At 39.6% G+C, this 12,843-nt stretch overlaps 1 protein-coding gene across 3 annotated transcripts in view; it reads left to right on the top strand.

The window, feature by feature from the left end:
- The window catches only part of Tnik (TRAF2 and NCK interacting kinase), a 412,408-nt gene that overhangs the window by 247,195 nt on the left and 152,370 nt on the right, over window positions 1-12,843 (top strand). For all 3 annotated transcript variants that reach the window (XM_052180712.1, XM_052180713.1, XM_052180711.1), the window contains exon 3: window positions 455-511. In XM_052180712.1, the coding sequence (XP_052036672.1) occupies window positions 455-511 (57 nt within the window). The remainder of the gene's footprint in view (window positions 1-454; window positions 512-12,843) is intronic.

The following is a 12,843-nucleotide window of genomic DNA, read 5'->3' as shown; positions in this document are numbered from 1 at the left end:
GCATACTGGACTTACTATATTGCCGAGCCACACTCCCAGCCCAAACTTCAATATATTTTAAGAACTGGAAGAAAGTCTCTTCAGTCCTGTTTCCTGAGAATTGCTCATCCCCTGCACCCCAGGCTGGTCTCCACTTCTGTGTGAATCTGCTTCTTTCATACACCCTTGTCCAGTTCCTTTGATAGAAAGAGAATCGAATTGTCTACCACTTCCATTTCATCTACTTGAGAACCCCTATTAAATGAGTCAAAGAGATTTTTAAAAAGCAAATAAAGTACTAACTAGAACTGGATCTTCAAACGTCCTAATTTCTATGTGTCTATCTGTGTTTTTGTCTTTCTGGTTGATAGCATGCTGTAACATTGATCTTGGCATTGACTTGTATGGGGTTAGAATGGAAAACTAACATTGTTCATCACAACTAAGCCTTTTGAAATTATTTGTTTTCTTGCAGGGTCGTCATGTCAAAACAGGCCAGCTTGCTGCCATTAAGGTCATGGATGTCACAGGGGTAAGGCATTTTCATCCTGTTATCTTATTAGCTCTATAGTTGTAACAAAGAAGTGAGTGACAGAAAAAAATTTGTCAGAAAAGTAATCTTCCTAACAATTCCAGATCCTTTTCCATTTGTGATTCATGTGAAGAAATAAGAATCTACAACAGCCAACTGAACAGGCCAGGAATAAATCACTCCAATTAAATCCAATACTACATGCTGCCTTAGGTTCTTAGACTGAATAATGTGTGCTGATAATTTACATAAACATAACCATGGATATTTGCATAGGAAGCCAGAGCAAGGATTCCAAGGCATTAAAAGTGTAATGCTGAGATTTCAAAGAAGAGATGAGTTTTAACTGTTTCCCTTAGGGGCTGCCCAACACTGATGTAGAGGAGAGCTGGGACAGCTATAAAATCCTTATACTACATTTATCATGAGCATTTGCTAAAACAAATGGTTTTTGATCAAATAATCACATAGCTGCAAATTCCTATTTCTTAGAGAGCAAGTCTAAATTTCTTCCTGGATGATCAAAGCAATCTAATATTTCTTTAGACACTCCTTTAAATACAATCTAATGCTTTCAGTCTTTTTGCTTGGTCTAATTTAAAACATTTTAATAACCTTTCAAGATTATAGAGTGGAAATCAGACTTTAAAGGATTTACAGGACATCAAAAATATGTTAATAATTTTCTATTGTCCTGGGAATTTTTCTAAGATGTCTGTCTCTTGCACATAAAAGCTAAAAGACCAAAGTCTTCATTTGGCTAGAAGTGAAATATTGAATATAAACAGTCACCCATTCAATCAGTCACACAAAGATATCAATAACTGAGAAACAGACTGAAAGAAAACCAGTTTGTTGGCATATTAACCATTAAGCCATACCCTTTAGACAGAATCTATTATATTTGGTTAAGTATAAGTTGTAAGGCTTTCCAAAAGACCACCTTACTAATCTTCATAAGTATCACAATTATATTGTGTAACTGAAGCAAGAGAACTGAGCAGCAGCATGAACCATGCTCCACTTCTTGATTTTAGATGCAATGTGGCTTCTTTCAATGCCTGCCACCTTGACCTTCTGGTCACAATGGCCTGAACCCTCGAATTTGATCCCTACTGAACTCCCACAGCAACTAGGACAGAAACTAAGGCAGCTGTCAGGGATGTTTGACAGCAGTGTGGTAAAGCAGAGGATGGTTTTATCCTTCGGTTCTGTCACTTTAACTTGCAGCCTGCCTATCTGCTAGGGTCATGTTATAGTTTGGTATAATTACAGATTTTATCCCTGGAAGAAGAATACAGAGAAGTCCCTTCCAATGATTTTTTTCTTCTTGAATGTCTAGCAGAATATCCAAATAAAAATACAGGTTCTGTGGAAATGGGTCCATGAGCCCCTACCCCTGACTAAGAAACTATATACCGTTGATGGTTTCTGGGGAAGGGAGAGTCAGCTTCCTTGAAGAGTGTGGCTTCTGGTAGGTCTACCACATTTCAGAAGATGCTCCCCATCCAAGAGTTTATAGACAGCACAAATTAAAAAGAGGAGACCAAGGTGGGAGATGGGGAATGTGGGAATGCATCTGGAAGGAGCGGAGGGAGAGATTGGGGTGAAATAGTGAAATATGTTGTATAAGTCTCTCAAAGAATTAATTAAATTATTTTTTAAAGAATTAAAAATAAAGATTCTAAGGGGTTCAGAAGGAGTAAGATGGACGATGTGTAGGTTGCATATGATCTAACTACACTGTAAACTTTGTAAGAACTCAGCAGAAAAGAAAGAAATATAGCTCTTATAAGTCAGAATTAAAGGAATGGGTATTGGAATAGTGAATTAGCAGGATATGACACAGAAATCAAAATCTAGCATTGTGAGCCTCTATTTAGAAGCTCATGATAAATATGTAAGCCTTTTTTTTACAAAGCTCCAACTACAAAACAAATCAGAATTTGTTTGGCAGTTTGGCTGAAGTCATAGTATTCAGTCATCCTTGGATTGAGTCATATTTCTATATAATAAGATACACTTGGCAACTTAGGAATTAATAGTTGTGATGTATCCAACATGGCCACACTGTGGCTCAGTTTCTGTTGTGTGACTCTGCAGAGTGAGAGCTGAGTTCCACTGACAGCATAGATGGGACTGCATGAAGTTGTTTATTGATGTGAAGGTTGATGTGATGTCAAGGATGATGGCTATTTCTCTCTCAGTGTTGGATTTTCTAGGTGAGGTTTTAAAATTGTTCCAAAAACCATTCTTAGTAGTTAGTGCTGGCCACCTTGCAGGAAAAACTATTACTTAGTTTTTCCTGCAAGCATATGCAGGTTCACATGAAGGAATACCAGTTAGCCTTTCTCAAATGGGTTTCTGTTGGCAAGTAAGCCCTTTGAAAAATGATTTGACAGCTTTTCTCTCAATTGCCCCAAGGCTAACAGACAGAGAATACCATTCTGTGTTTCAAAGTGCCAGCCCATTACATAAAACAGGCACTTTATGGTGTGAGTTCTGTTCTCTTGGAGAACACATTTCAGAAGAGCTGTGATTTGGTCACAGCATTGACTCTTATTTAACCATTGACCCTCAACAAAGGCAGATGTGGTGTACAGCAGGAAATGGGTTTATTATTGCCTTGCTGTCTGAGGCAGGATCCAGTGAGCTTTGCATCATATCCCTGCCCATCACCGTCAGCAACAGCTTTTCCTCTGTTAAACTCTGATGTTCTCGTTAGAAAGCAATCGATTCAATTTTGTGGTGTTGTCCTTTCTGTGTTATGGAATCCAGTGCAAACGCTTCCCAACAATTATTTTAATTGGGCTCATTATGGCTGTTCTGTTCAAAGCTGAAATGAGTTCTCAAAGGTCGTCTTTGTTGATTGTATTCTGTGACCTACTGCAAAGTGACTGTAGTTTATTGAGATGAAATTGATGAGGCCATAAGATTGAAATTAATTTTCAAATTCTTGATTTTATCCTAGAATCTTTCCTTTTATAGAAAATAGTCACAAAGAACACCAAATCCAGTGCCTGCATCCTTCCAGTTTTAGCACTGCAACACTGCAAGATTTGCCAAATTGGCTTCAGAATTATGGCTTGTGTTCCATCTTGGTCTTCAGAATCCTTTTAAGTTGCCTAAATCATTACAAAAACTGCTTTTGATTCCTTGTGAAAATTCCTGCACTATGGCATTTGAAACTCCAAACTTCCCTAGGAGCACCGAGACCCCTTAGAGTGATAATTCTTACAGTGTACTGACAGCATCAGTGGACCCTCCGTAATTCTGTGGTGCCCAAAACACATGCAGATTCCTACCCCTGCTGGAGAATCCGCTTGGATTCTCCCTCTTTTATATGTTCCTTAAGAGATGCACTAGGGCTGGAGAGATTGTTCAGCAGTTAAGAGTATATAGTGCTCTTTCAGAAGACCTGAGCTTGGTTTCTGGTAGTCACATTATAGGCAGCTCCAGGGGCTCTACAGCTCTACACGCATGCGCACATGCCCACATGAAGACACACATGCATATATGTCATTAAAATGATTAAAGTAACTCTTTAAAAGGAGAGAAAGATGCCACACTACCAAAGATAGAGCTTTCTGTTGCTGGGATTTTATATCTACTTTCTTTTGGCCACCAGGTGTGAGATCAAGGGTCTTTGATTATAAATGTTCCCATTTTCGAATTTAAATTGGTGCACATTCGTGCCTTTAGGGTGACAGCCTAAAATGCATCCAGTACATAATGAGATAATGGCAATTTCTAAGCTGACTTGACATGGTTACATTAATCACGGCATCTTGAGCTGTATTGCCATCTCCATTCACACTGAAGGAAGCTGGGAAGGGAATTCACGAGCTAGTGTATATTTAAAAGCCACACTCACAGAACTCAGCAAGGTCCAGAAAGACACGTGGTATGTTGTGAGTTCTGCTTTTGGCTCTGATTTCCTCATTAGTGCGAGTCTCCATAAAAAAGTGCTGGAATGATTGGCCATGGTCTTTCTTGGATGCACATGGTCTCTCTGCTCTTTTCAGCCACATCTGGGCTGGATACCTGACTCTGCAAGGACCATAGGGAAAGTAATTCCTCAATGGAGAATCTGAGAGCCAGGAGAAAAGTAAACAAGGAGAAGCTTGGGTAGAACAGGGGAATTCCACTCACATGCAAGCATCATAGATCATGTCATTTGTCATGGCACGTCATGGCAGCATAGAGTGTTCAGACTTAATTGTTTCCTAAATGTCGTTCTAGTTAGGGTTTTATACTCCAGCCCCAAATAAATGGTAGATAATACTGATGGACCATTTCCTAAATTAGTTTAAATGTTGTATGTGCATTTACACATATATTTATATATTTAATATTTATGTAGTTGATGTATATTATATCTATTTGATTCTCTCAATTACTTGATAAAACAGGTTATTTTAAGTTGTCCCATTTTAGGCATGTGGAACCCCATGCTACCCCAGACATATTGAGTAGAAAGCTCAATGTACCATGGCTGTTAAAATGATATGCAATTCAATACCACATTTTAACCACATACTTTTAACCTCAGAGCTGTAGGTCTACATGGTAGAAGGATATTTACTGATGATTCCAGGTGAATATTTTCTCACTGATGTATTTAATAAACATTCCTACTACTTTATGAAAGGTACTGAAAAAATCAAAGATGAAATTCATCTTAAGAGCATTTCCTGCTAAGCATACCCTTACTCCAAATATCTGCAAACAAGGGTCTTATAAAATCCATTAAAGTTTCCTATCTTCTTTGAGGGGTCAGTTATCTGAAGCTAACCCCAGGATGTCCCCAATTTCCAATCAAGAATGCCAAGTGTGCCAAGGGCTAAGGCAACATGTTTTCGAGATTGTGTTTTGGTGTTTAAAAGACCAAGAAGAGATTGATACAAGATAAATCTGAGTAAAGGCCTCATAGCTCAGTGGTTAAAAGTTTATACTGCTCTTACAGAGGACTCACGTTTGGTTCCAAGCATTCATGCTGGGAAGCACACAGATGCTAAGCCTAGGGGTTCTGTCTCTGAGAGTACCTGTACATCTGCATGTGCACACACACACACACACACACACACACACAAGCACATACACAAGCATATACATGCACATACAAAATTTAAAAATAAAAATATATCTTAAAATAGATAAATATGGACAAATTGGTCCAGATCCCAAAGGGATTAAATACTATTACAAGATTTTTCAAGTTTTATTTCTTCCCAATACACCACTTTGATCAAGTAGTCCTAAGGAAAAACGATGTATACATGAGTTAAAAGAGGTTTTATTCTGTTAAAAACTGAGTTTAGAAGCCATTGAGTCTGGACCTCTTTCTCAAAATAATGCCAAACTCCAAACAAAGAACAGCACCCATGAGCAGTGGGGGAGCTGTGTGCTTCACCTGCTCGAAGGATTTCCACAAGCTCAGGTCCTTGGACTTCCCACTTCTGCCTTTTTGAGTCCTGGTATGTGCAGACTGTGATTAGCTCTATCTCTTTTGGAAGACTACAGTAGAGCCTTCTCCAGTGAGCCAGTATAATGTTTTACACATTGTCAAAGGGCTCAGGAAATGACCACACACACACACACACACACACACACACACACTCCAGTTGATGTTGTTCGGTAAAGTCAAGGAGACATACTATTCCAAATATATTTGGTTCTTTACTCCCAAAGAGGAGACATTCTATGGAGTGACTAGTAGCATAGCATATACTAATAATAGATTAAGCACAATGGCCCAGAGCAAAGAAAATGACTAATACAGAGTGCATACTTTGAGCCAAACACTACCATAGTAATACTGCAAAACTCAAAGAAACCCCCTAAGGGGATGTTGACATAGGTATAAGTAATGTGCACAAACTCAACAGATATACAGATGATCCAAGCTTGGCTTGAGGCTAAAATGGTATGTGATATATAGTGCATGATATGTATTACATCCTTCAACATGATTTGAATTAGTCCTGATGAACAGAGACTGAGTGAGTCAGAGTTAGATAAACCTAAAGATTGGATTAGAGTTTGCACTGGAATTTTGTACTTGCATGTGGGACGGTAGCCTGTCCTGTGAGCTCCATGCCATACTTGAGTTAGTCGGTGTATATGACTATCTTGTGCTCAGTCCTCCTGGCTTGGTCCCCTAAGTGGCTGTATTGCTAGACTCTTCCTGAATTAAAAGCCTCTTTCCAAAGTTAGGGACCACATGAGATGCAAGAAAGACAGTAGGGCCACATTCCAGAAGTTGAACACTGAGACCACTCACCCATAAGAGAAATTGCTATATTCAATGCCAATATTTAGTGGCAGACAGGGACTGGCAGAAGGTTGGAAGACAACCTTCCAGAATCTTAATATTCCAACACCCTCAAAATACTAACTCTTAAGCAGTGACTTTAGTTGAAAGATTCAATTCATTTTCAAGAAGAAGACAAAAGATTAAGGGAAAATACAAGACAAAACTAGCTGGGTCAGTAGAAAATGTCCCTCGATAAAGTGACAGTTACGTGAGATTCACAGTATGGAAAGGCTTTGATTAGAAAAGAAAAGGAATTCAGGAAGGGCAAACCTGTATATGGTACTACCCTAAACCTAGAAATGCCCTGCTGAGGTTCACCTGCTGTAGAGGCCCTGGGGACTGCTCTCACAGGGTCGTTCGTGTAAATGTCTATAATAGGCAGAATATTTAAATGAAGTGCATGATACAGCCTTTCAAAGGGAAAAGATAAACGTCTCAGTCTTCCTTCTTCCCTCTCCCTTTGGGACAAGTTCCTGTGATGTGGCTGTGGCTTTGTACTGCATGCCCAAACAGGGGACATCAGATACCTGCTCTGCACGTGCCCTTACTGCCACAGCAGCCTGAACTGGTGGCTTGTATGTGTCAGGGTCTCTGCATATATCCTTGCATGCTGAGTGTATGGGTTGGGTTTGGGACTTTCATGTGTGCGTGCTCATGTGACAGAGCTTATAAAAACGTGGTGTAGAGAGTAAGGCAGGGTGGCAGACAGAGTGAGGATGCGCAGCCAACACCTCGACCCAACTTAAAAAAAAATGCACGGTGATCTGTTATTTGATGGTACATTGTATCTTATGATCCCTTGCTCCAAACAGTTGATCAAACTTCCAGTTCTTTCTCTTAGCACTCCAGTGTTATTCACAAGTATGCAGATAGATAACTGGCATGTAGAAATGTTAAGGCATGGAGTCCTTGTCAATCCAGGTCTTCAAGAAAGTTCTTCATTAATGAACATGTGATCTTAGATAGCTTCAGGCCTCTCCTCTGTGATGAGAACACCTCATCATTTCTGGTCTCTCTTGTTTGAGGTTTGTATTCTTTGTTGTTTTTATTTTCTGATCAATATTTTGGCTGTTTTCTTAATAACTTAAATGTTATATTTTGTTTTTCTCTCCATGAAAAGTCTTTTCTCATTTAAAACTTGTTGACTAGAAAGCGTTTTCAAGTAAGGAATGGGAACAAAGTGCAGTCCCTTTCAGTACCCTCTCACGGATTCTTAATGCTAAGCCTGGCATTACATGTAGTATGTGCTTCGTAAAGTTAAATACAGGTGCAAATAGAAAAGAGGAGAGAAAAAAATCTAAAAGTAGAAAATCAGACTAGAGAAAAGGGGAAAAGGGACTGGAGAGATGGCTCAACTGTTAGGAGCACTGACTGCTCCTCTAGAGGTTCTGAGTTCAATTCCCAGCAACCACATGATGGCTCACAACCATCTGTAGTGGGGTACAATGCCCTCTTCTAGTGTGTTTGAAGAGAGCAACAGTGTATTCACATACATAAATAAATCTTTAAAAAAAAAGAAAAAGAAAAGAAAAAGAAAAAAAAAAACAGACTAGGTTGAAATCCAAGTTGCACGTCACAAAACCATGGAAGTTACTTTTCCTGACAACCACAACCAAAGAAGGACATTGTTAATGGCAGAGTTTTCCCTGGTAGAAAAGGTCACTCACTTCAACTCTGATAGCTGTTGACTGAACTGCAGGCCTAGGACACCTGAGGATACAAGGCCCCTCATTTCCAGTGGATGTCAGCCAAATGACTGAGTAAATGACATCATTGACAGGACTGAAAGAGAGACCCATGGAAAGAGAAAACCCCCACAAGTGATCTGTTTCACCTGGCCAGACATCTAGCTGAAAGATTTTAGTATATACTGACCCTATTGCTTATCCTCGCTGGGCTACACCTCTAGGTATGAATAATACCTCTTCTTTCATATAGTTAGGCTGAGGATTAAATCTATTGACTTGTAAAGTGCTTATTATATAGAGCATGGTATTGTTTCTATCCCTAATGCAGACAGATTTCATCTTTCCATGGCATGATGGTCCTCTTGGGAAGCAATATGCAATACTCCATCTGCATAAGAGCCTTGGAAACCATGAAATCATTTGGAATGTACACAAAGAATATAGAAAATAATAATAATAATAATAATAAAGAAAAATGCTTTCACTCCCAATCACATAAGTCATGCTTTCCCCTTATAGTCATCAGTGACATCACTGCCACCTCATCTTTGCACTTAGCTCAAACTTGTGTTTCTTGATGACAATGATATCAGCTGCCACATACTCTCATGAAGGCATTTGTGTGTGTGTGTGTGTGTTTCTTATACATTCTTTTTCTTTTTGTTGTTGTTTTTTAATTCTTGTTTGTTTGCCTTTTTGGTTTTCCTGTTTGTAGAAAGGGGGGGGCATAGAGTTAGATGGATGAGGATGTGGGGAAGATCTGGGATGAGGATGAGGGAAGAAAACACCGTGATCAGAATATATTTATAAAAAAATGTGTTTTCAATATAAATAAATAATAAATAAGCAAAAGCACCTTCAACCTACACACTGTGCATCCGCTTTGAGTACACTCATGAATGACAGCCTTCTTTTTGGCATGGTGTGTAGCCCTCCTCATGCCCAGTAGACTGCTCTATGTATGAAAATTCTAATGACATTTCCAGGCAAACAGTTTGAAAATAACACTTGTAAGTATTTAAAGAAATATAAATTTTGGATAGGAAACAAAAAGGCAGTAAGATACTAAAGACAACGTAACCTTAGATTTCATAAATTTGAATTTTCCATTTCTTTGTTGTTGTTGAAGATATTTCTTCATATATTATATTCCGATCATCTTTTCCCCTCTTCCAACACCACCCAGATTCCACACTTCCACAACCCACCCAACTCCATGCCTTCTTTCTCTCTCTTTAGAAAACAAACAAGCAAAGAACTTAATTTAATAAAATTAAATTAGAGTTTAATAAAAACAAAAAAATAACATAGAGAAAGCACAAGAACACACATATACACATGCACACATACATGTGTGTGCACGCAAGCACACACACACACACACACACACACACACCCCAGAAAATCAGAAAACAATACACAAGAATATATGAGCAGAAGACCAGTAAGACAAAACCATCCAAAGTGCTATGAGGCCATGAGACAAAATGTCTCCAGAATACCAATGATTTCATTTTGTGTTGGCCAGTGCTGTTGGGTTTGGAGCCTGTCCCTAAGTGCGGTTATTATACCCAGCGAGACTCCATTGGAGAAAACTAATTTCTCCTTTGCATACGATGATGTCAACTGAGGATGACTTATCAGTTAAAGATGCCAGCTCCTGCCCACTTCCCCACCTCACCACTGGGATTCCATCAGGCTTGAACCTGTGCAGGCTCTGGGCATGCTGCCACAGTGCCTGTGAGTTCATCTATGCATCGGTGCTGTGTCTGGAAGTGGAGCTCTGAGGGGCGGGACTTGATGCATACAACCCATTTAATGCCGAGGGTTCCAAGGTCGGTTGGTTGCATGCTCTCCACCCGCTCTCTCTGATATATCTGGCTGAGTGGCCTCTGTACTTGTTCCCATCTGTTGCATGATGAAGGTTCTCTGATGATGGCTGATGGAAGCTCTTATCTATGAGTACAGCAGAATATCATTCATTAGGATTCATTTTACTATTACTTTTTTTTTTGACAAGTAGTATTTGGTTTTTATCTCAGTTGCCTAGCCTATCTAGTCTCTGGTTTTTGGTTACCCAAGCAATATTGGGTATGGTTCCATCTCTGGAAGTGGCAATAAGTCAAATCAGACATTGGTTGGTTACTCCCACAAACTTTGAACCACCATTCCCTGGGCATATTTTGGCAGGCCAAACAGATTGTAGATCATGGGTTTTGTGGCTGGGTTTGTGTTTACATTTCTATTTTGGTAGCCTGCAATGGACCTTCCTGTATCAAAGGCACTAGAATGTAGGGGTGAAGGTTCTACATCAGGACCAGCTCAAACTCTCCAAATTCAATGAGTTATATGGCGGCGTGTTGTCTTTAGCAATAGGGTCTTGCTATCAATGTGTAGAGAGCAGCCTATTCTCTTGGTAACAGCTTGGATTGTTTGGGGATTTATGCATCGATGTGACTTTTACTTTCCTATATACTTGATACAGTTTTATTCCAGTTCCATGGATTTAAGAGTCAGGCAGTGGGGTAGTCCTTTGTTTTAGAGCACAAGAATATTAGACATTTTATTGACTCCATTTTAAAATTCTGATTATATAGATACTTAAGCAAAGTTTCCATGTATTGGAAATATGCAGTGTTAAAATCCCTCTGTCATTCCTTGAGATCTAAGTACAAAGTTTTGTATATTAACAAGCTCCTTTAAGTCAAGGAGCCAAATCAGGTTCTCTCTGTGTTTCTAAGCTTTTTCTATTTAGTGCTTTGGTTTAGTCACATGAGTAATTGCACATCTGTTTGAAAGTTTTCTATATAAAGTTACGGTAACTGGCTTTGGAAATCTGGACAATCTACACATGAATCTAAGCCCTAATGTTTATAGTATATATGGTAAGGAAGTCACTTAGCCTCTCCTGGTCTCATTTACCTCATTTGTAAACATCAAATCCTTAGAAACAGCTCCTGCATTTAGCTTGGGGTCATTAAGAATGACATTAGGGCCAGAGGAATGACGAAGAGAATCAAAGCTCACACTTTTAATCCCTAGAAACCATACAAGGGAAGGAGGAGAAAACCTCTACACAAAGTTGTTTTCTAACCTCCACAGGTGCACGCTGACCCCCCACACACACACACACACACCACTACCACCACCACCACCACCACCACCACTAATAAATAATAACAATGTGTCACAGATACACTTTGAATGTTAACAGTACACACATAGCTCCTGGCTCTGGCATAGTGAACATAAAACTCCTTTGGGCTGCATTTTAGGACCATAATCCTTTGCACACTGTTGGAGATAGCTAGCTCCCAAGTTCTGCCAAAGCACATTTCTTAATGTTCCATTGGCCACAGTAGTTACCTGCCAGGTTCAGCTTCAAGCAGAGGAGTATTGAACCCTTGATGGACAGCCGCCAAATGTCATGGTCATTCCTGTATAGCCATACTTAACAGACACTAATAGACCCCTCTGATTATATAGGGCCAAGTGATTGTTCCATTGTTAGGAAAGCTATGCTCAAGTAAGAACATCATCATTTCAGTAGCTGTTTAAATGGGTTTCCTATTCACCTCCACAGCTGAAAATAACTGCCATCAGGAGAGGTTGAAGGCGATATCTGAAGTTAACACAATGAACCAAACTTGGTTTTGAAGTCTTCTGGTTAAAGTGATAGATCTTCTTGGGGTAGTAGACTCGGCTTATTCTATTGCTCTCTTCTTAAAGTTGAAACAACTTGGTTCCATTATTTGATTTTCAGTGTGATTCAGTGGTCATTAGTGTCTCAGTGAGCTTGTTACCTGTACTCATGGCTTAAGATGTAAGAATAGCTCATTTACAAAATAGGGAGTCTCCCGCCAATTGAAACTCTCCAGTCTAAGGTTGAGGAGATAGCTCAGCCAGTAAAGTTGTTGCCAGTGTGAGGTCCTGAGTTCAATCCCTAAGACCTTTGTGTTCTGATGTGCATATAATCTCAGTGCTGGAAGGCAGAGGTAGGTGGATCCTTTGGGTTTGCTGAATACCCAGCATAGCCTTTTCGCTATACTCCAAGCCAGTGAGAAACCCTGTATGAAAATTATAACGTGGATGAAATCTGTTGGATGACACCTAAGGTTGTCCTCTGACCTCCACATGCTTACAATTATGCACCCACACAGAGAAAACAAACAACAGCAAAACCAGCCCTGTTGCATCTAGTTTTAGCCTTAGATGCTCTCACTTTTTAGGGAGTATTATACCTCCTTTCTCTCACTGGGACATACTGTGAGGCCAAATTGCTTGCCGCAGAGTTGTGTAAACTCCTGTTGTCTGGCCAGAAGCTTTGA

The sequence above is a fragment of the Apodemus sylvaticus genome, chromosome 4, assembly GCF_947179515.1.
Source record: "Apodemus sylvaticus chromosome 4, mApoSyl1.1, whole genome shotgun sequence".
NCBI lineage: Eukaryota > Metazoa > Chordata > Mammalia > Rodentia > Muridae > Apodemus > Apodemus sylvaticus.
This window is presented reverse-complemented; position numbering and strand designations above follow the sequence as displayed.